This window comes from Physella acuta, unplaced genomic scaffold (genome assembly GCF_028476545.2).
Source record: "Physella acuta isolate Inbredline_101_S28 unplaced genomic scaffold, ASM2847654v3 ptg000918l, whole genome shotgun sequence".
Taxonomy (NCBI): domain Eukaryota; kingdom Metazoa; phylum Mollusca; class Gastropoda; family Physidae; genus Physella; species Physella acuta.
In genome coordinates, this window is record NW_026732435.1 from 476,331 (window position 1) to 500,550 (window position 24,220).

The 24,220-nt window shown below is 33.0% G+C and overlaps 2 protein-coding genes across 4 annotated transcripts in view; one reads left to right on the forward strand and one right to left on the reverse strand.

Annotated features, from left to right (window-relative positions):
• Window positions 1–1,272: 1,272 nt before the first annotated feature.
• On the forward strand, window positions 1,273–3,722 carry LOC131953364 (uncharacterized). The gene is made up of 2 exons (XM_059316521.1): window positions 1,273–1,384; window positions 3,002–3,722. Exon 2 carries the CDS (start codon window positions 3,005–3,007, stop codon window positions 3,614–3,616), a length of 612 nt encoding a protein of 203 aa, XP_059172504.1. The 5' UTR covers window positions 1,273–1,384; window positions 3,002–3,004; the 3' UTR covers window positions 3,617–3,722.
• A 2,725-nt stretch (window positions 3,723–6,447) lies between these two features.
• Window positions 6,448–24,220, reverse strand: part of LOC131953366 (transmembrane protein 131) — a 28,718-nt gene continuing 10,945 nt past the window's right edge. The window contains exons 12-38 of one of the 3 annotated variants that reach the window (XM_059316524.1): window positions 23,884–23,989; window positions 23,549–23,699; window positions 23,098–23,268; window positions 22,794–22,904; window positions 22,271–22,393; window positions 21,745–21,936; window positions 21,403–21,555; window positions 21,131–21,206; window positions 20,827–20,944; window positions 20,539–20,674; window positions 20,038–20,147; window positions 19,841–19,919; window positions 19,371–19,549; window positions 18,602–18,741; window positions 18,264–18,462; window positions 17,079–18,136; window positions 16,793–16,950; window positions 16,483–16,706; window positions 16,077–16,177; window positions 15,314–15,433; window positions 13,333–13,656; window positions 12,999–13,071; window positions 12,794–12,894; window positions 12,239–12,373; window positions 11,849–11,967; window positions 10,263–10,421; window positions 6,448–8,910 (exon numbers count right to left, since the gene is read on the reverse strand). In XM_059316524.1, coding sequence (XP_059172507.1) covers window positions 8,731–8,910; window positions 10,263–10,421; window positions 11,849–11,967; window positions 12,239–12,373; window positions 12,794–12,894; window positions 12,999–13,071; window positions 13,333–13,656; window positions 15,314–15,433; window positions 16,077–16,177; window positions 16,483–16,706; window positions 16,793–16,950; window positions 17,079–18,136; window positions 18,264–18,462; window positions 18,602–18,741; window positions 19,371–19,549; window positions 19,841–19,919; window positions 20,038–20,147; window positions 20,539–20,674; window positions 20,827–20,944; window positions 21,131–21,206; window positions 21,403–21,555; window positions 21,745–21,936; window positions 22,271–22,393; window positions 22,794–22,904; window positions 23,098–23,268; window positions 23,549–23,699; window positions 23,884–23,989 — 4,796 coding nt within the window. In that variant the 3' untranslated portion in view covers window positions 6,448–8,730. Of the gene's footprint in view, window positions 9,440–10,262; window positions 10,422–11,848; window positions 11,968–12,238; window positions 12,374–12,793; window positions 12,895–12,998; window positions 13,072–13,332; window positions 13,657–15,313; window positions 15,434–16,076; window positions 16,178–16,482; window positions 16,707–16,792; window positions 16,951–17,078; window positions 18,137–18,263; window positions 18,463–18,601; window positions 18,742–19,370; window positions 19,550–19,840; window positions 19,920–20,037; window positions 20,148–20,538; window positions 20,675–20,826; window positions 20,945–21,130; window positions 21,207–21,402; window positions 21,556–21,744; window positions 21,937–22,270; window positions 22,394–22,793; window positions 22,905–23,097; window positions 23,269–23,548; window positions 23,700–23,883; window positions 23,990–24,220 lie in introns of all 3 variants that reach the window. The other 2 variants (XM_059316525.1, XM_059316526.1) reach the window with 2 other exon arrangements.

Genomic DNA, 24,220 nt, shown 5'->3' on the forward strand with positions numbered 1-24,220 from the left:
ACATGAAATAGCTCATTTCTTCATCGGTAACTATTAACATATTAAATGCACTAGCTGATTAAGAGACTTAAAAGATTTCTTTAAAAACCCGGTTGTTCAATGGTAGTTCTGATGTTTTTGTCTTTTAAAAACCCGGCTGTTCAATGGTAGTTCTGTTGTTTTTGTCTTTTAAAAACCCGACTATTCAATGGTAGTTATGTTGTTTTTGTCTTTTAAAAACACATGGGTCTGACCACACTATCCCTTCATAGGCTAAAAAGTCAGATACAGGTGAACTCTACTTCACCTGCCCGTGTCCCGCCTAGTCCCGATAGGCAACTTTATTATAAACATATAAAAAAAAATAATTGAAAAACAAGTTAATTAAAAGTCTAGTGACAATTTAAGCGCAATTTCCTTATGTTATCCATAACAATTTTAAATCGAGATAAATCATATATTTAGCCAATTAATGCAACACAAGTAGTTTCGTTTCTCTCTACACGAAATTGCGCTAAAAAAAAACAAGGTAAAATCACGAAATAGCGGAGTAAATTATCCGGTGATTTTTTTATTTTTTGTTTCGTAAACATTCATTACCGTAAAATATAGTTTATTTGACCGTTGACATTAAAAATAAATTCATGTGCATTAAATTAATGTTTTAACTTAATTTAAAGATTAATTGACAGAAAATTAGTAAATCTAAATACTATTAATAAAATCGAGTGTAGTAATTATTTTTTTAAGAAACAGAAAAAAAACTTGCAGAAGATTTGCAACTAATTGCAACAACTATTCTAGATCGAGATCTAGTAAAATAAGACGATTAGATTTACTAATACATTAAAGGTAGTAAGAAGAACTATAACAATGTTTAGTAGCAGCAAAAATTAGCATATACACTTAAAATCATTAGAAATGCAAAATAATTTATTTGCAAAACAATATTTAAAATGCAACTAAAATTAATAAGCAATATGTATTGAAAATAATATGGCGGCAAATAAATGATGGTTTACAGTATTTTTGGTGGTTTCCGGAGCGACTCGGCAGACTACGCCATGGTTTTACTGTTTTTTACTGCTGTACTATTCCGGAATAATAAAGGACGCTATATCGTGATTTTACAAAAAAAAAGTTTATAACTATAGATCTAGTCCTAATCAATATCTAATTTTTTAAATCGCAAAAAACGTTTCGCAAATACGGACAATACTAACATTTCGGCACTCCCGATTCTCCACTGCGGGCTAGGCCTTCGACACGATTAACGGTTTGGTCATAACATCCGCTTGAATGTAGGCTAGAAGTAGAGAAGCCAAACGTTTTTTAAACAATTTAGAAAATATACCAGAAACAGAGACCTTATCTAGGAACGTTGCTGGTTGGTCTACCGACTTCGGTTAGTTTTTTTTTTTTAGGTAAAACTTAATTCCCCCGCTTCACGTTCACATCCAGTTGAGCGTAACACAACCGAAACACCCCAAAACTGAGGCCAACACAATGGAGGCGAGCGAGATGACGAGATTCCTTCCATAATGTTGTTGTCATGGAATAAAAACGTGTTTTTTTAGATTTAGACCGTAAAAAAAAATAAAAAATAAAAACTTAAGCCTAAAATTAATTTAGAAATTTTATATTCTTAGAATAAATGCTATAAAAGTTGCAAATCCAGAGAACTTGAAAATAATTTGTTGTGTTTAAGGCTACATTTCTATTTATTTTCATCAAGCCTAAGTTATAACCGGATGTTTCACTTTCGTAAGACAAATATTGATTGGCTGTACAGTAACTTAGTGATCGATAACTATTTGTTTACAAAACTTTGCAGATCAAGTTTTTAAATAACATGCAAATTTAAAACCCCCATGACCTAGTTTTCTATTTTTAGCTTACAATGTGTACAATAAAATCTATGGCAGCCTATCCAATAGCAGGATGCCATGTTTATGTCGCCATTACACGTGAAAACCAAATTGTTTTTGCTTTTTTTTTAATTTTTATTTAGTTACCGAAAATATTATAAACATCAATACATCCAATCTTTAGTAAAGTCCGAAAAAAACCAGACAGGCAGGATTTTATAGCCATATTAATTGTAAATACGCTGTGCATGATTTTTTAATGAATTTATACACCTCTCAAATACCTTTGAGACTTTTCTCGCTGGTGTCCATTTCAAACAGCTATTGCCCGAGCTATGACGTATGCTTATAATTAATTAAAGTCAATGTGAACTCACGGTGAACCCTCGACCATGTAAGGATTTTTCTCCAGCTGACGATCACACGATATTTAATTGGAACAGTTCTAATGCTTTTTTATGTTTTTTTTTTTACATTTTCTAGATCTAATTAAAAATCACATTAATAAAAATAAGTAGATCTAGATCTAGACCTAATCTAGATCTAGTGTTTTCTTAACTTTTTAAACAGATCTAGCACATTCAATATTCTAAATTTGGAATCTTCTGTTAAAAAGGGGTGTTGGGTTATTACTAGTATTGTAATCTCGACTTATTTTATGGTTAGAAATTAGGGTTAGGCGTATGGTTGGGTTAGGGAAAGGGTTAACATTGACATTAGCCAGCCATGTGTGCATTTAGTTATCCACCAGTAACCTAACACTGCTAACACCCCTTTTTTAAAGATTCCATTATTAGACACCGGTGTAAACATTCCCCCATAAAATTTTACAAATTTAAATTAGTGTAGACTGTAAACATTCCCCCATAAAATTTTACAAATTTAAATTAGTGTAGACTGTAGAGCAATACATAAATCTATTATATAATATATGGACCTATTTAAAATTTTAATTAGGCCTATTATATTATATATTATATTTCATTGAATGGACGGTAGACATGTTGTGGGGGGGGGGATTGGTTTTAGTTTAGAGAAAATAGACAGCACTATCAACCTAGCGCCAGTTGTATCCTTCCATCTAGATAGATCTAGTTTTTTCTAGTTTTTTAATTTTTTAGTAGGTTTGTCATATCTTTTATTTTTCCAATTAGGGTATGGCTTCCGGTGCGAACAAAAAAAGACTGAGGATGAGTGTGAATCACTTGCTGTCTACAATCAGACGACAGGGCCATGTGCACGGGTCCTCGTATGAGGAACTTGCTGTACACTATGAAACACATGGCTGGTTCGGGTCTTACGGTGAAAGCTTAAAAGCAGTCCAGTCGGCAATAGATGTTGCCTTAGAAGAGGACATGCTGGTCACCTACCCAGCCACATACGAGGCAAGAGGTGCAAGGCGAGGCTCATCCTGTTCCAAGTGCAAGAACTTTGAGAGAAATAACGATCGATCACAAAGGATGAGCATTAACCACTTGCTGAAAACAATCCGTCACCAACAATACCCTAATGGGTCCTCGGCTGAACAACTGATTGACTATTACTTTAGCCACGATTGGTTTGCATCTTATCAAGATTGTGTGGACGGTGTCTTGTCTGCTATTGAGGTAGCACTAGAAGAAGAAGCTCTTCGCGAGCACCCAGCGACCTTCGCGCTTAGTCATACAAGCAACTACAAAGTCTGCCTGGGTCGAAGGAGTTTTGCGGAGTCCAACCAGGATGAAAGTACTTCACGTACTTCACCTCCGGCAAAAAAGCGTCGCCACTAGATAAATTCCACCCCCTCCTGTATGTCAGCCTGACCAATTGCAAAAATGAGCTCATGGCCTGACCCATTGAAATAACAAACTATTTTTGCCTGTTCCATCACATGGCTTCTCATAACATCTAAAAAAAAATTCAAAAATTAAAACTGTTGTCAGATTTCTTTTTTATTTTGTGAATTTCTTAGTTATTGTTTTCTTAGTTAGTGTCTTATTTCTTAGTTTGTTTTCAATAGAAATAGAAGGGGATGGGGAATGTATAATTTGGACCCTGAATGGAAGGTTAGAGGTCAACAGCTCTACCCACTGTACCACATAGTCCCTACACATACATTAAATGATAGATTTTTCTTAATACAGACATAAACAAAAAAAAGTTAGCTTGATTTTGTAAAAACAATCAATACATTTTTTATTGGAAGTTTAACAAAAAAAATGTTTTTAACAAATAAATTTTTTCGTCCCTGTTTACACAAATGTGGTATCAGAAGAAGCATTCACTTGCAACATGGTTTAAGTTTAGTTTTACAAACCTCAAGATCTAGTGCAGCAGGTTTGGGCTTATGTGCAACCTTCAGGGCAGGTTCCCTTTCAGTCTGTGCTTTAAATTTCTCATCAAAATAATTGTTATCCTCCCGGTGGCCAGATATCAGTATCAGGTTCTTCATTTCCCCCAGGAGGAGTTTCAGATCTTTTCCCACCTCAGTAGACATCTTGAGCTGTCTCTAGAGATTTGTTGGTGTAATGTTAAAAATTATGTCAGTCTCAGTGGAAAATTTCAGATTTATTTATCATAATTATTTCAGCCTCAGTAGAATATGTCAGTTTTATTTCTGTTAATAATTATGTTGGTAGGCATCTTTTACCTAATTCACGGGTTCCCAACCTGGGGGTCGCGAAGGTCTTTCTGGGGTGTCGCCAACTGGTATACTAAACCTTAGTAATTTGAAACAAAACATAAATATTTAGAAGAATTTTTGAAATTCGGCTTTATTAACATCACTGGAAATGTAATAGAGAAGAAACAAAGCGCACTGTACAAAGTTGTACACAGTCACGAATCTATGAAATCTTCAAAACTAAAACGTCTTTTGAGACGAGTCATTCGGAAACACCAAAAAATATATGGAGTTCTTTCGTCGGTAAGAAGCTAGTAGCAAACGCCAGAGACTTGATCGAACAGGAAGTTTTCACCAGCATTAGTGCAAGCATCAAATGAAGTCGCGATAGAAAATGCCAAGCAAAAAAAAAAAAAAACAATAGGAGAAAATCTCATCAAACGCTGCATGTAGCCTACGTACATGTTAAATAACACATTTTTATTGAAATTAAGCTTTCACCATTGTTTGCTATTCAAGTTGATAAATCAACAGACGTGAGTTCGTGTTCGCATTTGCTGGTCTGTGTCTATATTCATGCGGATGAAAGCAAAGAAGAGTTGCTCTTTTGTGAAGATAGCATGGAGAAAATAAATACCTTTTTTGAAACTGGGTGATTAAAATGGGTTAGAACGGCTGTGGGGTTTTGTACGGATGGAACGCCATCTATGTTTAGCTCAAAATCGGGCTTTCAGAAAACAGAAAAGATTTAGCTCCATAACCACTGCCCTAACCAATCGACATCAAGAGTCCATTGCTAGTATAAGTCGTAAATTATATAAAATCTGGAGCCTTCAAAGAACTGAGCAAAAACATTAATATAGATCACGAGGTTCTGCTCTTCTACACTACAGTATGCTGGCTGTCAAACGAAATGTTGTAAATTGTGTTTTTGAATTGAAATCTGAAATCAAATTGTTCTTGGAAGGAAACAAGACTTTTTGGTATACTTAAAACGACATAGAGTGGTTGGAGAGAGTATCATACCTAGCAGATGTGTTCGAACATCAAGATAAGCTTAACCTGAAGCTTCAGGGAAAATGAACGAATATTATAACTTTCCATGATAATCTCTGGGCATTTTTATCAAAGCTGCAAAATCGGTAAAGAAAATAAATCTTGGAAATATTGTAAATTTGAGAAACTCTGCGGTGTGGTAGATGAAACTGATTGTGAGATAATTAAAATTTTGAAAGAAGCGATTTCTGGGCATCTTGAATCTCTTGAAAACGAACTGCATCGCTATTTCTCTGAGCTGAAAAAAGAAGAATCTGCATTTACGCATTACCCATTCTCTTCTTCCCTTGATGTTGCCAGCATTCCCGATGAATTACAAGATGAATTCTTTGATTTGCAGAATGATTCCGAGTAAGATGAAAAACTGAGACACAATTTTGGTGTAGTATTCACCATTCATACACAAACGTAAAATTGATTGACTTTTCGAGAATATATTTTCAACACTATTCTTCGATAAAAAACAAAATTAAGATAATTATAATGACATAGGTTGGCGTTAACAATTTTTTAAAATTAAAAACTTAACCACGAAGGTTTAGTGAATAGTATGCAATTTTACTCATGCTATTAAAACAGTTATCAAGAGTAGTTCATATCGAAAGTCTACTAGAAAATCTTATTTTAGTGCTTATTAATTTCCATACTAGTTTCGGCTTTTTAATTCTATGGGGGTCGCAGGTCACTTACTTTTTATAATAGGGGGTCGCCACTCGAAAAAGGTTGGGAACCACTGACCTAATTTATATGAAGAAAATTAAAAACTGTATATTAAGAGGCATTGTCCAGACACATGGGCTTAATAAATATTAAGCTGATTTGGGTTAAGCTTAAAAGCTATATTATATTATCAGACATTATCTTTATGGTTAACCTTTAACCCGAGTGTCTCACTATAAACACTCCCAAACATCTGTCAAATAAAACTCAAAACACCAGATATGCATTAAAAACATTTTCATTTATTAGTAGCTGTATGTAGCAGATACTTGGATACTCTAACTATTCCAGATTTTTTTAATAGCCAGGTTATTTTCCTGGATGTTTCCAGATTAGGTGGTAATAATTGTAAACTGATCTTTACAATCAACCATTAATGAACAAAAAAAAAGGTTTTGTCATACTTTGACAACTGCAGTAATAATTCAAAGTAATTTTAAGTCCCAAAGCAAACCTTACCACGCAGCAATAAGACATTGCATATTGATGAAAAAATAAAATTAAGATAGATTTAAAGTTTCAGATTCAGACTAATTATTTTTTCCTAATTAAAAGAAAACTAAAAAAAAAAAATTTTTTTTTTTTTGAAGAAAAATTGCAAGTCTGATTGCATGACATACAGATCCAAATGATGAATGAAATTAATAAAACTGAGAACAAGTATAATACAAACATCTAAACCAAATCAAGTCAAATTTGGTAGGGCACTAGATTTCTTTTTTCATTTACAATATCAAACTAACTTACGTAATAAGAGCTGCCTTGTTGACAAATTAGATGAAAAGTAAATATTAACGAGTATTGCATTACTCCAACAATAAAATTTTAAAAATTTTATTGAAAGATTTAAAAAAAAAAAAAAAGCAGCTGAGTTCAGCATTGGGTTAGGCAGCAGAGCTTTTAGCTAGTGGGTTCACAGACAACACTTTGATAATTTGTTTCGAAGGAGATCATGAAAACTGGATTTTGTCTCCAAATAGTTAAATAAAAAACCTCACTGCTGCTGGTATACTGCTCTATTCTGGGTAGTTTTGTTTACTTCAGAGTGTGTAGCTTAACATAATATAAGCCAAGTCAGAATTGGTTGGTTTCCTCACATTCAGGAGCACTGGCTGAGAGAACAATTAACCTGCGTCAACATCTCAATCAACCACTACAGCTGAGGGGTTAAGGGTCAGTTAACTTGAAATGAAAACCGGTTCAAGACATTCTGTATAGCAATGCCTTTGAATAATTAAACAGCTTCAAGATTATTTGAATATATGGTAGTTAAGAAAAATATATAGAGTGGCATACATTTCTGCATGTGTATAAGTCAGTTCAAGGGGAGGCAGAGGGCAATGTGTGAAATTACAATTTGAATACAACACTATACGCCATCAAAAGAATCTGGTATGTGAAAATAAAACATGATTGACATGACATTGTTAGACATAACCACTATCCAATGATCAGAATTTCTAAACATAATTTCAAACTTTTCAACCCTAAACACAACTGGATAGAAAAACAAATTATTGACCCTAAAACATCTGGCAATACATCCAGAATATCAAGGTAATGCAATCAAACAGAAAAATTGTTTGAAATAAAGACTTTAGACCAATACTACGGTGGGTAGGCCTACTTGTATTGATAAACACAAGTTGGAAACATGTCCGTAACAAGAATTTAAGTCAACAGAATGATATCTATGAGATTCAACTTGTGACTAACATTTATTATTAATCTGGGGAATAAAAATCAATTTTTTCCACACTAGCTTCTTACTCTAAATTTTCAATTATTTGTCAACAGAATTTTAAACAGATTTTAAAAAATGCATGGTTTGCTAAAAACTTCTATTTGAAAATCTTCTCTTATCTTTGGATTACTCTTTTCACAAAGAGAATTAAAAATTATTTAAAAGTTGGAAAATGCTGAAAAAATTAAACGGTGAGTTGACTCAGTATCACAGACTAACTTGATTAAAACACATTTGTACTATAAAAGATAAAAAAATAGAATATATATACAATCATCTTCAATTTTTTTTTCTAACTGAAAAGTATATTGAAGGTTTTGATTAAAAAAAAAAATTAACAGGTTTTTTTTTAACCTAAAAGACAGATAAAGAATATATATATACAAACATACACAACTTGTGAGAGGAAAAAAGCTTTTATTTATAATCTGGAAAGAAATGAGATGTCAACCATGTTTAAAAATCAACCTGATGTAGTATTTTATTTTAAAAAATTATCAAGCTTTTTAGTTTAGGACTGAAATATACAGCTATATCTGTAATACTTAAAAAAGAGGGAGCTAATATTGTACCCTATTTGTACAGTTCCATACAAACTATTTTATTATTTGAAAACTTTTACTTAAAACACTAATTTTATAACCAACTGATCTTTTAACAGGTACTGTAGAGAAAAAAATGTACTTTTTCTTTAATTTCACAGATTGTATGTGATGCACATAGCATAGAAATATGAGTTGTTTTTTCACACATTGGTATGTTTATTCCTCCTTATGGGAAGGTGGCAAGTTAGGATTTGATGTGAGTGGGTTCCACTGAGACTGTGCCACACCTCCAGGTCCCATCTGCATCCCCAGGTTGTTGACTGAGCCAGACTGGGATGTGGGGCTCCAGATGTCAGCCATAGAGGTGAAGGGGTTAAATGGTGGGCTGTTGTTCATCTAAAGTAAGGAAGAAACATTTGTTAACAAGAATTTCTCTAGAGGTGAAGGGGTTAAATGGTGGGCTGTTGTTCATCTAAAGTAAGGAAGAAACATTTGTTAACGAGAATTTCTCTAGAGGTGAAGGGGTTAAATGGTGGGCTGTTGTTCATCTAAAGTAAGGAATAAACATTTGTTAACAAGAATTTCTCTAGAGGTGAAGGGGTTAAATGGTGGGCTGTTGATCATCTAAAGTAAGGAAGAAACATTTGTTAACGAGAATTTCTCTAGAGGTGAAGGGGTTAAATGGTGGGCTGTTGTTCATCTAAAGTAAGGAAGAAACATTTGTTAATGAGAATTTCTCTAGAGGTGAAGGGGTTAAATGGTGGGCTGTTGTTCATCTAAAGTAAGGAAGAAACATTTGTTAACAAGAATTTCTCTAGAGGTGAAGGGGTTAAATGGTGGGCTGTTGTTCATCTAAAGTAAGGAAGAAACATTTGTTAAGAATTTTTCTAGAGGTGAAGGGGTTAAATGGTGGGCTGTTGTTCATCTAAAGCAGGGGTCTCCAAACTACGGCCCGCGGGCCGGATGCGGCCCGCGAAGTCCTCTCATCCGGCCCGCAGAGATCTTTTTGTCCAAGGAAAAAATCGTTTGTTGGTGATGGCTGAGGAACTTTGCTCAGAAAAATCAATGACATGCCTGGAAGAAACTGGCCCCCGAACTGAAATTTGATAGTTAATGCGGCCCTCGGACTGAAAAGTTTGGAGACCCCTGATCTAAAGTAAGGAAGAAACATTTGTTAACAAGAATTTCTCTAGAGGTGAAGGGGTTAAGTGGTGGGCTGTTCATCTAAATTAAGGAATAAACATTTGTTAAGAATTTCTATAGAGGTGTAAGGGTTAAATGGTGGGCTGTTGTTCATCTAAATTAAGGAAGAAGCATTTGTTAACAAGAATTTATCTGTGAGTCAGTCATACAAGTGAAAAGGTTAAATTGTGCACTGTTAATCTAAATATAAACAATTGTTAACATTTATTGAAACCCAAGTTAATGTAAAATAATGTTTTAAACTTCATAAGGGGTCAAATGAGCTCACATCATAAGGATGTGCTAATATATGATGGGGGAAGGGAATAATGTTGAACAAATATGACACAATAAATAATTTATTTCTCAAAAACATTTTTGCTCTGTTAAAATATAGGTTTGTATGATGATTTTACCCACCACTCCATTATTCAATTCAATTAATAAGTATCAAACTAGTACACCATCTTGTAAGGAACAACAATATTAGAACAAAGCAGGTAGCACAATACATGTACTAAAGGGGAGAATAACACTAGATTTAGATGAAAACTGGGATCAGTCACCTGAGGGTTAACTGAAGCTGGTGCAGTTGTTAAAGGGCTGAATCCTCCATGACCTGCTGGCGCATGCTCTGCTTGTGGTGTGCTGCCCCAGATGTTTGCCAGAGATTGTAGTGATGACCATCCACTTGAAGCTGAGTTGGTCAGTGTACTCCAAAAACCCTGTTTTAAAACAAAACAAACATTATATCTCTTGTCCAGTTACTGAATTCAATATGAGGTGGTTTATGCTTGTACCTAGCAAGCAACAAAAAAAGCAAATAATAATGCTAAAAGCAATCTTCTTTTGGTGAATGCATGTCATGTAATATATTGTAGGGTATAAAACCTGTCCATGAACTTGCAGAAACATACAATTTAAGGCCCAGAAAATACCATTTTTCTGTAGAAATATCTCCTTTCTCTATTTTTTAAAAATCTGCTCATATTTTGATAGTAAAAATATAATCCTAATATATAAAAGCCCATGTGCGCACTTCTCTCTCTCTGTCCGCAACATTTTTGAGGCTAAGTGATCTATGTGTTCAGCGATATATGAAGAACTAAAAGATACAGACTTTTATTGATATTAATGTGTTGGATGCTTTAAATGTGTAACTAAATTTTATTTAAAGAAGGAAAATAAAAATAAAGGCATATTTGAATGTAGAAACACATTTTTTTTTATCCAAGTGTTTATTGCCAAGTGTTTATTGTTGTGACAAGAATGCAAAAAACAATGATGTCACAACTAGGGAAAGTACACAAAACGAATGGTGTCATCTTCCAATTTTAGAATATGAAGAAATGAACTATTTCATTCAAATTTGATTTAGATCTATTCTCTTAATCATTGTGTGCATTTAATATTGTGTTGTGTTGACTAATAAGGTATATAATTTGGTTTTCTAATAGGTATTGGTAGATTATGTTATTTTAAATGAGTCAGATTTTTAGCTATTCGGTTATTTCTTTGCTTTATCATTAATATCGTTCGTGTAGTACAACTTTTTTATAAAATATTTTTCTTAAACAAGTATAACATTTAAATTAAAATGTATAGGCCTATAATTCCCATTAGATTTAACCTTGCTTAACAGTTGTGATGTTCATGCTTGGATGAATACTTGTAATTTAAAGCTCACTGGATCTTTTGCAGGCTTACCATAAGTGTAGAATTTATCTAAGGTGTAGTTATTATCCAAGCGCAAAGTAAGTATCTACAAAAGCTCTTTGTAACCTAAGTTTTAAGTAAGGGCTCATTCATGTATGACGTCCACAAAAATTTCAGACTGTAGGTTATTAATTCATTGCTTTTATTTAATAAATGATTTTAGCTTTAATGGAGAACACTAAAATGTTTATTTTTCTTTTATTAAGATTCTCAATTTTGCATTTTTACACTAACTTTAAAACCCTGAAGCTCTGTAACTCATTGACATACAAGAGCTGAAATGACTCCTTGAAATACATACACTTATTATGTCCACAAAAGAATTGTCACTTATAACAAGCTTTAGTATTATGGTTTAATATATATTGCATCTATTGGTTCAGAAACTAGAAATAATTTAACACTTAAAAAGTAGTAAACAAAAAATTAAACATACATTTCCAGAAGGGGTTGAATCGACAGCAGTTGACCATGTGTTCTCCATTGGGCTATAATCATTGTCCCACAAACTGTCATTCCTTATCAGAGGTGTACTAAAGCCAGGCCAATCCTCACCTGGAAACATATGATAAAAGAAAAGTTACAGAATAAAATGTAGATACTTGATGTTTACAAACTATGGTTCATCAATAAGAGAAAGAAACATTACAGTTCTATACTTTTCTTTTAAATAAAGAATTTGAAAAAAAAAATGAATGTTTTCGAAGTTTTAATAATGAGTTTAATATGCTCTGCTTAGCCTGAGCAAAAAGAAAATTGATCGAGATACATGAAAAAAAAAAAAACCAACGAAAGGCATAGGCGTAGGTAAGACTAAAACCTTTACCTTTGTTTACTTTTTGCTGGTGTTCCCAAAATCGTCTTCGCCTCTCCACCTGTAGTTGTTGCATCATGGTCAACTGGGGCTGGTTTAAGCTATCATGTACATTTCCTCCTCCATACATGGAAGTGTATAGGGGATCTGCAAATCAATTTAAAAAAAAATAAGCACATATTTTACAGTGAAAAAAATGGTTAATAAGTAGTCTTAATTGATATTTATAGTATATCATTTCTTATATTACAGATATAATGAACACAAATTTTAAAGTGAAATTACGCATCTAGATCAGTAAAAAAAAGTGCATTAAAGTTAAATAAACTTGATATCACATAAAAAAGAAGACTGTAGATCACGTTTACTATCTCAAGCTCAGACTTTCAGAGATGAGACCCTGTTGTGACCCTGATGTTTTATATAGCATGTCAAAAGTACAAAGTTCCTAAAAGTCCTAGACAAGACAGTTAGGGTCGGCCCTGGAATCTGGTGGTGACGTCTGGTGGCAGACATGCACAGCTGAATCAAATACAACAATACACAGTGACAACAACCAGGACTAACCAGTGGTTTCATAACCATAACCTCCAATAACCCTAGGCGCCGGGAGACCAAATCCAGGCATATTGTTACATTCAGCGAGCGGCTCAAGTCCATAAGGTGTGCTGCATTGTAAAAAAAAAGCCATAAAAGCAAATGTTAATTATACTGTCATAAGGAATTCGCAGTGATAAATTAAAAAATCAAATTATTAGACCAACAGTGTTACCTGTGATCATGGAAAGTGACTTGTGAAGGACTGGCATTCCATGAGCCCAGGCTAGCTTTATTTGAAACTGGACCTAGAAATATAATAAAATCTTTGATGGCAACAGTTTAATAGAATAAAAAAATCTTACTTAAGCATTTGGAATGAGAAAATCCACACATTTTCAAATTACTTCTATTATGTATCCCTGTCACACCCATACGTTAACTGAAAATGTTTCCTAAAAAGTGGTATACAAATAGCAAATGTCATGTTCTTTTGCTATTTTTCTCTCCCCTTCCTTTGCATTCTGTGATGCATCCCCCAATTAAAAAAAGCATTAAAATTGACATACTTGGGGTCATTATCCCAGACAAGCCATTGTCTGTGAAAAGTCCAAAGCCAGATGAAGCCATTCTTGAGCTATCAGACTGAAGCGGGTTCCCTTGTACTGTGCGGCAGCGAGGGTCTGTGAGGTTTGTGTTATTTGAGCTACTGACTATGCTGCTGTAGCTACCAGAGCGATTGCTTGTGGAGAGACGATCAGACGAGAACGGGCTTCCACTAGACACAGGATTTACAGTAGGGGTTGTAGCCAGGCTTTGAGAGATAGCACCTCCTGTACGGGAGTATTTCTGAGCAAAGTTTTCCGTCTGTAGGGACAATTCACTCAGATTGCCTGAAATTAGTTTCAATATTTTTTTAATTCATCATCCATAACAGAAAATATTAAAATTTTAAAAAAAATTATTTTACAAAACGAAAATTCAAATTTTAGAATTAAATTCAGAAATAATTAAAAAAATAATTACCATCACCAAAACTATAATTTGCATAAGGTCTGTGAAGAGAAGTCATCTTACAATACAATATAGTTTGAAAAAATTAGCAGTATTAGCTTTGTTAACATGCGCTAGACATGTAATAAAATGAAGAAAATCATGCCGCACAGAACAAACGGTAATTTAAGTTGATTTGTGGCAAGTTGTACTGACTAAGCAAATCTTAGGTAGGAAATCAAATTTTAAAACGTGGGAAACAGAAAAATTGCGGGTGGCTATATGTAATTTCTTGGTAAATAAAGCAGTCAACACACAATTAATCAACATATGATCTAAATAATTACTTTAAGTAAAAAGTAATATATTAGAAATTTACAGGTGTGTAATTTAAAAAACTTTTACTTTTCAAATTACAATATTTATTTATTTTCAATTAAATTACTTTGTTTTAAAATGTATAAAAAAATATCCCAGACTTTGTGTGTTAACTCTTAAGAAAGTTGAAAGAAGAAAAGGAAATATCTAATTTCTTTTCACAAAATCAGTTGTCTAATTTGTTTTGGTTAGCAAAGAACATTGTTTTTAAGGAAAGGGTATAAATTAACAGAACATGCTTTTAGGTGTAGGAAATATGCATGGTCAACATTTGTAATGCTAACCTAACACAACCTGATAACTTTAATTGAATACATAAATGAGCTGTTGGATGAAATATAATCAAGAGATAACACATTCACTTAAAAAAGATAGGTATCTAAGGCGTAAGAAAATTTACTATTCAAATTTATTTTTTAAGCTCCTGTCCAGCTGCAGAGAGAACTCAACCGTTAGATAAGACAGGCTAAGGAAAAAAAACAACTGATAACTATTTAGGAAGGAAAAAGAAGTGAAAACAAACCTAAATAGGGCCAAAAAGAATTAAGGGAAAAAAACAACACAAATTACAACTTATTTGAATGGGATCACCTTGGGTGAATTCTTGTAACAGAATAAATTTTTTAAAAAGTGTATTTCAATTTGAACTATAAATTACCCCAAGCCTGAAAAGGTTAATAAATGAAAAAAAAAAGAATTAAAAATGTGTTAAAAACATTTTTTAAAATTATTTGTTACAAAATTAGTTAATCAGGTGGTGAAAAAAAATTTTTTTTAAACCTTTTCAAATAAAAAAAAGTTTAATATACACCATAAAAATGTATGTGATTTGATATTAATATTGAACAATTGTGGTCGCCTGCTCATAATCTCTTCCACATATCTAAGTCTAGAAATGAAATTAATAAGGTTAACTTTAAAAATTACTATTTAATTCAACAAGAACATAAAGCTGTGTACAAAAAAATCACTATTTAGTTAAAAAAACTTTTTGTGAACTTGTGGTTTCCCTTATTAAGTTTCAGTCTAAAAGTCAACCAAAATATCAAGACCTCAGAGGAGAAAGAAAAGAATTAAGGTTTTTTTTTCAGAGTATTGCAACCCTCTTCTTTGCAATGTGATCAAAATGAGAAGCAAAGTATTAGGGGTAGGTTAAATAAAAAAAAAAGCTTGGCTAACCCGGAACAAGGTCAAGGCCAGACAGGCATTGTTGGTCCCAAATTGGGGGAGGCGACTCTCTGCCTGTGTCAGACAAGCCATCTGCTGTATCCAATGAGTAAAAATTGGAAGGGGACAAACCTAATAAAAGAATGGCGAATAAAGAAAAAAAAAAGAACGACACCAAAAAAAAAACATTAACTAAAAAGTAAGCCAGCAAAATGCCTGAAATTGTTAGAAAAATCACAACTAGTAAAACGTATACCAATGAAAATCAATTTATCATTCAGTAAAAAAATACTTTTTTTTTGCTGTGACATTTCTGGATAATTAACAATTAATTAATGACAATAAATAAAGTGGTCAATTTAAATGATACCAACTAATGAACAGGTCTGATTGGAAAAAGAACTGATAAAATATTTCTCCATGGAACCTGTTTTAGCTTACATAAAAGTTTTCAGTAAGTATAATGAGCAAAGAGAATCTAGTAGTTATTAAATAAAATAAAACAACAACTACATTTTAACATCAAAGTAAAATACTACCTACACTATGTAACACAATTATCAGTGTCTCATGCAGTTACAAAAAAATAATAATTCAGAAATTTCCAAAAATTAGTTCAATACTCAACAGATTTATTAGTATTGTAAGCTTACTTAGTAAGTTTGGAAACTTCTGCTCATTTAGACACTAACATGCCAAGGCTATTATCTCAAATAGAAGTTAGTGATTATACAAGGGATACAACTAAAAGCAGGAACACTTTAACCAGGCTTACCTTTGACCTTGGGTGTTTTCTTTGCTTTCTTGGCTCGCTTGGAAGAATCTGTTTCGGCCTTTTCCTTTTCTTTTGGTAAGCAGTAGGGCAGCTCGATTGTACTACAACGGGAAGAAAAAAAAAATATGAGTGCCCACTGGGAGTAGTTTGAGAGACTAAGAATCTTTTTTCTTTAGAAGGTTGGGTCAAAACTTAAGTCCCTTTGGGAAGTCAGGCTATCAAAATAGTGCATTAATTCATTCAAGAATTTTGTTTTTTAAGTTAATCACTAAATATTTAAAAAAAAAAATTTAAGACAACACTCATACCTGGGTGTGATTTCTCAACCAAAGGTTTGTCAACTCAAACAAAAATGTGTTCTATAAGTAATCCACTAAGAACTTATTAATTATACAAGATAACACACCTGGGTATCATGATATCGCCACCAAAGGTTTCCTTATTGACTCTGATTTTTCTGTGGGCTTTAGATTTGGAAGTCACTTCAAAATTGGAATCATCATCTATCATCTCCCCACCATGGGTAGCTACAACAATCCTCTCAGTGTGTTTGTTACTGCCTTTTTTCCACTTCCTGGTGCTACCAACTGAGGTGGTTGTTATATCTGTACTTTCTTGTCCAACAGAGCTCTTCAAAACATAAAAATTACAAGATAAAAGGTGCATACTTGAGATGGGAGAGAGGACAGAGAAATATCAGGTATAACTGCCCATACTTTGTCCTCAACATCACCAGCAGAAGATTCTGTGGTGGTAGATGACACATCATCCCCATCATCGGCAAGTGAGTTGTCACGATGTAGCAGTAGTGTTTCCTTATTGTTTTCCACTTTGCCCTTTGTTTTATTACTTTTCCCACTCATTCTCTTGTTGACTGAAGAGATAGAAAAACATTCATTACATTTTCTTTAACATGCTTAATTTCAAAGATTTTTTTTTGGTAAAATCAATGTAAATTTAAAACAGCATTATACAGCAATATTTTAAATAAAATATACTGACCATTTTTGACTAAGTCGGTCTTGAGCTCACAGTCGTCTGTATCATCAATATCTTCAAATGAAGAATATTTAATTTGAACATCATCAAAATCATCTATCATTGAGTTGGTATTATTCCTCTTTATGACTCCTGCTTCTGATGGGGATGTCTCTTTTGTATCTTTTGCTTTTTTATAATTAGAATCATTATTAGTATCACCAGAGGCATCTACCACAATCTGACGTCTATGGTTGATTTTGCCTTTACGGGTCCGGGAAGTAAAATTTGAATTCATGGGAATGGATTTCTCTGGAAGAATCAATGGCTCTTGACTAGAGTTGTTCACATGAGGCTCTGGTCTCAGAGCTGACACAGTGGCCGTGGGCTTCTGTACTGGGCTTGGTGGGGAAGTTCCCGAGTCTTTCATGGCAGGTTTGTCCTGCAAAGCTAAAGGCTTTCTGGGCGAGCTAAAGTAATTTAAAAACGAAAAAGACTTTGTAAGGCTGCCTAAAAGAGATCGCTTTGAAGATTTGCTGCTGTTTAAATTGTTTGTTTTGGGTTGTAAGGACTGTGAATTTAAGATGCTGAGGTGGTCATACTGGTGAGTGACACTGCCTCGGTCAGGATCAATATGGCCGTTGGTCAACTGAGACGGGCGGCCGTAATTATGACCTGTCACAGACAATGTATTTTTGCCGACTGGGTTGTTTGTAGAGCTCGGTGCAGACGTGGCAACTAATGCACCAACATTTCTCAAATCAAATATTTTTCCTTTCTCAAATGTGGGTGTTCCGTTATTGGCTTTCAATTTCTTACGGATATAATCAGCCATAACTCTGTCAGATTCAAAATATGCTAAGACTACAATACAGCAAATGATGAATCCCATCATGACAACAACAAAGTAGTAAAGCAACGGCTCCCAGGTTGGTCGTGGTAAAGCTGCTGAGCACTGTGATAGTAAGTCATAAGGGACCATAGCTTGTAGTGAATAATTGGCCTCATTAGCCGGTGGTCCAAGGCTGGTATGTATAGTTAACATGCGCTGGATTTGTGACATGGTAAAGTCTGGAGTGAAACTGAAAATATAAAAACAAAAAATCTTGTAAGAAATAAATATAAGTTCCAAATAAAATAAAAAGCAATTAAAAAATTATGATCAAGTTCATCTCAACAAAATTTAGACTGAAGGTATGTAAAACTTACGCTATGTTGATTTTACGACTTGAATTTGGTAACATTTCAAATCCAGAGCAATCAAAGACTTTGAATCCGTAACCTTCACATGGCAATTCATTTATACTAAAACCATGGATATAAAAGGGTAATTCGCCTGAATTTCTTAAAGTAAAAGGTCGGCGCACTGTAAAGTTTGGCATTATATTTTTATTCTTTTTTTCTGAAACTAAAAAAAAAAAAGAGTTATTTGTATAAGATGTCTACACTCAAAGCTATTAAGTAAGTGTTAAAGGATAAAATAGAAATAATTTTAAAAATAAAACAAATAGAGAAATTCTCTATTATACTATCAAAACATCACTCACTATCACAATTTTTTAAATGTTTTTCTGTTAATTCAAAAGTTAAGGCTGAATGGGATCCAGGCTTTTTATTGTTGAATCTCATTTCACCCTTACGACCTTGACCTTGTACAACTACAGCATCAATGATGGTTAGATTGTTTCTGGAATATTACATAATAAATAATGTAATATATGATGAGTGTATTATACTTATTTAAACCAAGAGTTGGGGCCAGTCATATATGATGTCTTTAAATAAACTAAATACTTTGTCCACAAAAAAAAGTGTAAATTTTAAGACCCCCCCCCCCCCCCAAATTTACAGAGCCATAAAAAACCAACTCCAATTACACTGATTCAGTAACATTTATTTGGATGTGTACCTTGCGATGCTAATTATTCTTTTCATTGTAATAGTTATAAAAATGCTAAAAAAGAATCTGTTTGCCAAAGTTGACTTTTTGACCCTTTCTCAATGGGAACCTCATTTACGACTGTCCCCTTATGAAATGTATTTTTAAGACTTAAAGAAAACAGTTCTATAAAATAAAGACCTCTGCATATCCTTTCAGGATGGTGTGGTCAGCACTATGCAGACACTTTTCCTAACCTGAGTCAGCTACCTTTAAGAGCTCTGTGGACTCAAGGATGTCTTGCAGACTTAAGTCTGGATTGAGATCCAAACTTGAGACTTACGTGTTAGTAGTCAAGTACTCTACCACCTGACCACATCATTCCATAACAACAGCTGTATAGTCCTATTTATTTAGTATTTATATAGCACACTTACCTAACGACTATGAGAGAAGACCTGGCAAGATCATCCTTGGGCTGAAACCCCACTTTAACTTTAATTTTGTTGCCAGGTTGTAGTATGGCAGCTAATGTTTGCTTGTGGGGGATGACTCCCAGCACACTCTCTACAACTTTTCTATGCTGCGCTAAATTTGTGGCAGTGGTGCTGCTTTTCTGAAGAAAAAAACAAAGAAGAGATCAATGTACAAATTATTCTAATGGAAAACATTTATTAAAAAACACGCCTATACTTGATTAAAACTATATCTGATAATCTTCAGGTTGAGAGATAAAGTAATTGAAGCAAGATCTTAGTTTAAAAACAAACGGCTACAAAAAATGTTTGGTAAATAAATACTAAAGCCAAACAAAGCCACATAATGCTGTAGAACACAAAACTAATTTAAACAAAAAATTAAAACTACACAGAACCCCAAAAAATGATCAAACAGAATAAGTACTCACCCCATATGATTCGAGATCATAAAGAATAAATGTATTAGTTTCATCACTTTCCAGAAAATCTGTTAAATCTTGAGAAAACCTAACCAGAGAAATTAAAGTATGTTAAAGTAATTCATTTTCAGTCAAATTATCTTGATAAAGGAACATGGATAACACACAAGTGACAACAACTAATGAATTAGATGCTCATATGTTACCTTTGTGTTAACAGATCAATAATAGTGTGTGGGCTGGGATAATAAGAGAGAGGAAGGATTTGCACCAGGACTGGTTCATCACCATTATTTTCAACTATAAAGTCTGATACCTACAAGGAAGACAGTTACAATTATCAGAAGAAAGATACAGTATAAAAAATGAGCTTTTAAATGCACTCAAGATAAGAAAACAAAGTATACTTTCTCTTTGGTATATGGTATAAGCATTAGTCACTAAAATGTGTATGGAGTATCAAAAGGGAACTGTAATTGAATACTGTTATCTTTAAATTAATTTTATAGATAGATTAGATTAAAAATGAGATATTCTTAATTAGTCGTATGAGATATATGTATCTGGGAAGTTTAAACTAAATTTCTGCAAAAGTTGAGTAAAAAAGATTTGACACAATTGTGAACTAAGCAAAAATCAGTAAAAAATTACCAAGTTCAAATACAAAATGTTTATACAAATTGTATTATTATCTGTAAGTTACTTACAGACAAATTTCCAATCTGTGTAAGAGGGTATTTAATTCTTGACTTTCTGATTAAAGATGGCCATTGTAGGTGTGCTTGAGCAGAAAATAAAAAACCCCTGACATGGTTTGTATCCAATTCAATGGTAACATTGGCTCTAAAAAGAAAATTATGTATAATTAGTTACAGGAAAAGGAAATACTTATACAGAAAAAAAAAAGATTTATTATCTCTGTTAATATTACATGCCACAGGCATTATAACCATATAAAATAAAGCATTGAGCAGAAAAAGAAATATTCTACTCACATATTTTGCTGTAAGCTATCCAATTTTTCCCATTTTTGCTGCAATTTAGTATAAAGATATTGATCTGTGTCAGCCACATCTTTATCTAACACCATTCCTAAAAGCCACTGGTGGCCAGCTATTCAAGTAAAAAAACAAAATATATTAGAGTCATATATATTTGAAATAATCTAATACAGAAGCTATAATACCATGTCCTCATTTAATAAATGTGATATTTTAAACAGTCAGTTTCATTGCCGTGGTTGATGGAATCAAGGATGCAATCAAACATTTAATTGCAGAACTAAGACCTAAGACTTACCTGGTGATAAAGTTGGCAGCCCCACATAACAATCATCTTTGCAATCTCTTTTTGCATCAAAATAAATTTTTCCTACCTGTTTAAAAAAAAAAATCAAGAGTATGTCAATTTCAAAATTATTTTAAAAAAGCCAATGGTTTCTAGGAAATTTGAATAACAGTTTAAACACAAGTATAAAATCACATACAGGTTACTTTAGTCAACCCAAGATAAGGTAAATCTTATCTACCTAAAAGGAAAAAAACCTAAGCCAAAAAACTGAATCTACTTACAATACTATGTTCATGAGGTTTCAATAAAACAGTGTTGCTGTTTTGAGGAATAAAATAAAATCTTGTATCAGCAGGCTGGAAGGTGACCTGTGTGACTTCCATATAATCATCAAATGTGCTGTGTATCTGGAGAACTTTGTATGGCACTCGACCCTAAACACAAATCACTGTCATTAATATATCTTTCAACACTAAACAATAGTTAAATACTTCATCATTTAAAAAAAAATATAATGAAATAAAATTTATAGACAAAATATTGCTGTTGAAAACTAACATAGAAAGAAATTGTTGCCATAAAGTGTAGATTGTATAAAGACTAAACAAAAAACAAAGACTTACTGGATATACTTGATCGAATAGAAACTTGTCTGGAATGGCATGGAGGCTGCCTTTAGCAGCTCGAAAAATAATGGGTATAAAAAGGTCCTGGAACTGTGTGAACATCCAAATGTCTGCTACATACGCCCCTTCTTCTTCAGGTGCGACAATGCTTACATTAAACACTGCATAGTGATAAGGCTTAATATACAACTGGGGAGGGCATATAAAATATTAAATTAAGCATTTTGAAACAGTTTCAAATAAATAAGATTTTTTTCATGCTTTAAAAAGTATCTTACAAAGGAACACACAAAAATGTCCAAGTAATTATTTATACCCTGCATATTGTCAATAATTTAAGGACAAGTTAAATTAATACCTCTTATGTTTGCTTATTAATGTACATTCTACAAAATAGGTATACATTTTAAGCTGTCAGTGACATATAAGAAAACATCCATTTACTATAGCTGTTTGTCAAGATATCAACACATAATATTAACACTAACACTGATACCGCTCTGTTGTGATCATGTGTACTTACAGGGTCTGTATTGATTTCTGACTGATTATGCTTTCGAGTAAGGGTAGTACCATTACCCTTCTCCATCCCTAATATTTCAACTGATGCCCATGACATATTAGTTTGAAAGCGTGCAACTACTATCTGTAAAAGTAAAAAAAAAAATTTTTTTTATAGATTTTTTTTCCAGTTGGCAAATGGTCTGTTTGCTGCACTAAGCCACCCCTAACCTCTCTACCACCACCACCACCATGATCATTAATATTCAAATCCCATATTCCCTAACCTCTGAACATACTCTTATCAGAAGCCAACTTTTGCCCACCCCTTCTAAAAATTGATATTTGTCAAATCACTTTAATCATTAAAATAATGATCAGGATATAACTCAGTTTTCCATTCAACACAACGCCAATAGTTCAATTAATTGACAAAAGAATTTATCTGCCACACCTCCCCATCCTATTTACCACCGGCACCCGTACAAAGTCCACCCACACAAAAAAAAGAGCATTATTTTAAAAAGTCTAATACAAGTACTTACATCAACTGGGTTATCATTACGGATGGTAAAAATCATACTCCGGCACTCCCCAACACCTAGAGTACCAAAATCTAGCTGACCTTCAAATTTCTCTGGTCTATGGTGAATCACCTGTTTAGATACAAACAATATAACTTTAAAATATAAATTCAAGCAAAAAAAATATAATAATTTACCCCCACCAAAATATTCCTCAAAACTACTTCACAAAGAAAAAGCTTTAAAAATAATTTAACAAACTTGATACTTTAAATTTCTAAATGAAATGATTGTGTTTAAAAAAAGAAAGTAAGTTATATCTCACCTTCATTAGGCCATTATAAACTATAATTGGAATGATGAAGGTGGAAGCGTTCGTGCTGAGTGTAAGCACAGTATTAAAATGTATCTGTGTTTGATTTGGGTGAAACTTAATCATAAAAGCTGCTACGCTCTGTTGTGGTCCAAGTATCACAGGTTTGCTGAAGTTTACAATCTGAGCGATGAAAAGAAAATTATGTCAGCCAACAAAACAAACTGAAGAGTAGTTGAAATTAAGGTGCACAATAATACAAATTGTTACGGCAAATCAATTTTTTCAAGTTAATTGTAAATGACCCTCCACTTTGACATTCATAACACTGAGAACATGATGAGGTACTAAAAAAATAGTATTTTGGGATTTTTTACTTACAAGGGTTAGTTTTTAAAATATAATAACTTGAAAATGTCTTTAAAAAATAACTTTAAAAAAAGTAACAATCACACAGACTTACAGTAAAATAATGTGAAACATCAGGTGGCAAGGTGACATTATAGATAACTACTGAGAAGTTAAATGTGTTGGTAAATATCAAAGGTCTGGTGACATTCCACAGAGCTTTAGCACTAAAAAAATGTGTACTGTTGGCATTGTAAACAAGAGACCTGAAACAAACAAAAAAAATTACATTTGTATTGGTTTTTAATGCTTTTTAATACAGAAACAGATTCAGTTATAAGTGCTTCACATTAATTAAATAGCATCTGAAATTTCTATTAACTTTTCAAACTGACTGATAGTTTTATACATGGTTGAAGTGCACTAACCCATGGCATGAACAAAACTTACCCATGTAATACATTGGCCTGATATGGAATGACCAATCTTTGTATGTTATTTTTTGTTTTAATCACTATTTTTCCTGTACACTGTTTGGGGTGGGCAGCTTTCACCGCTAACAAAAAAGAATACACATGTAAACACAACTTTTAACTCATAAAACAACTACAGCAGAGTCAACTAAATGTAAATCCATTAGTATATGTTTGGTAAACATATCATCCCCTCTCCATAACCAACAGTTATTGTAAGAAGATTTTCAAAATTGTATGAAGACATTGAGATTAACTAGCTTAAAGTTTAGATAAAAAAATAAATAAAAATGTTATAGTTGAATAATTAAATT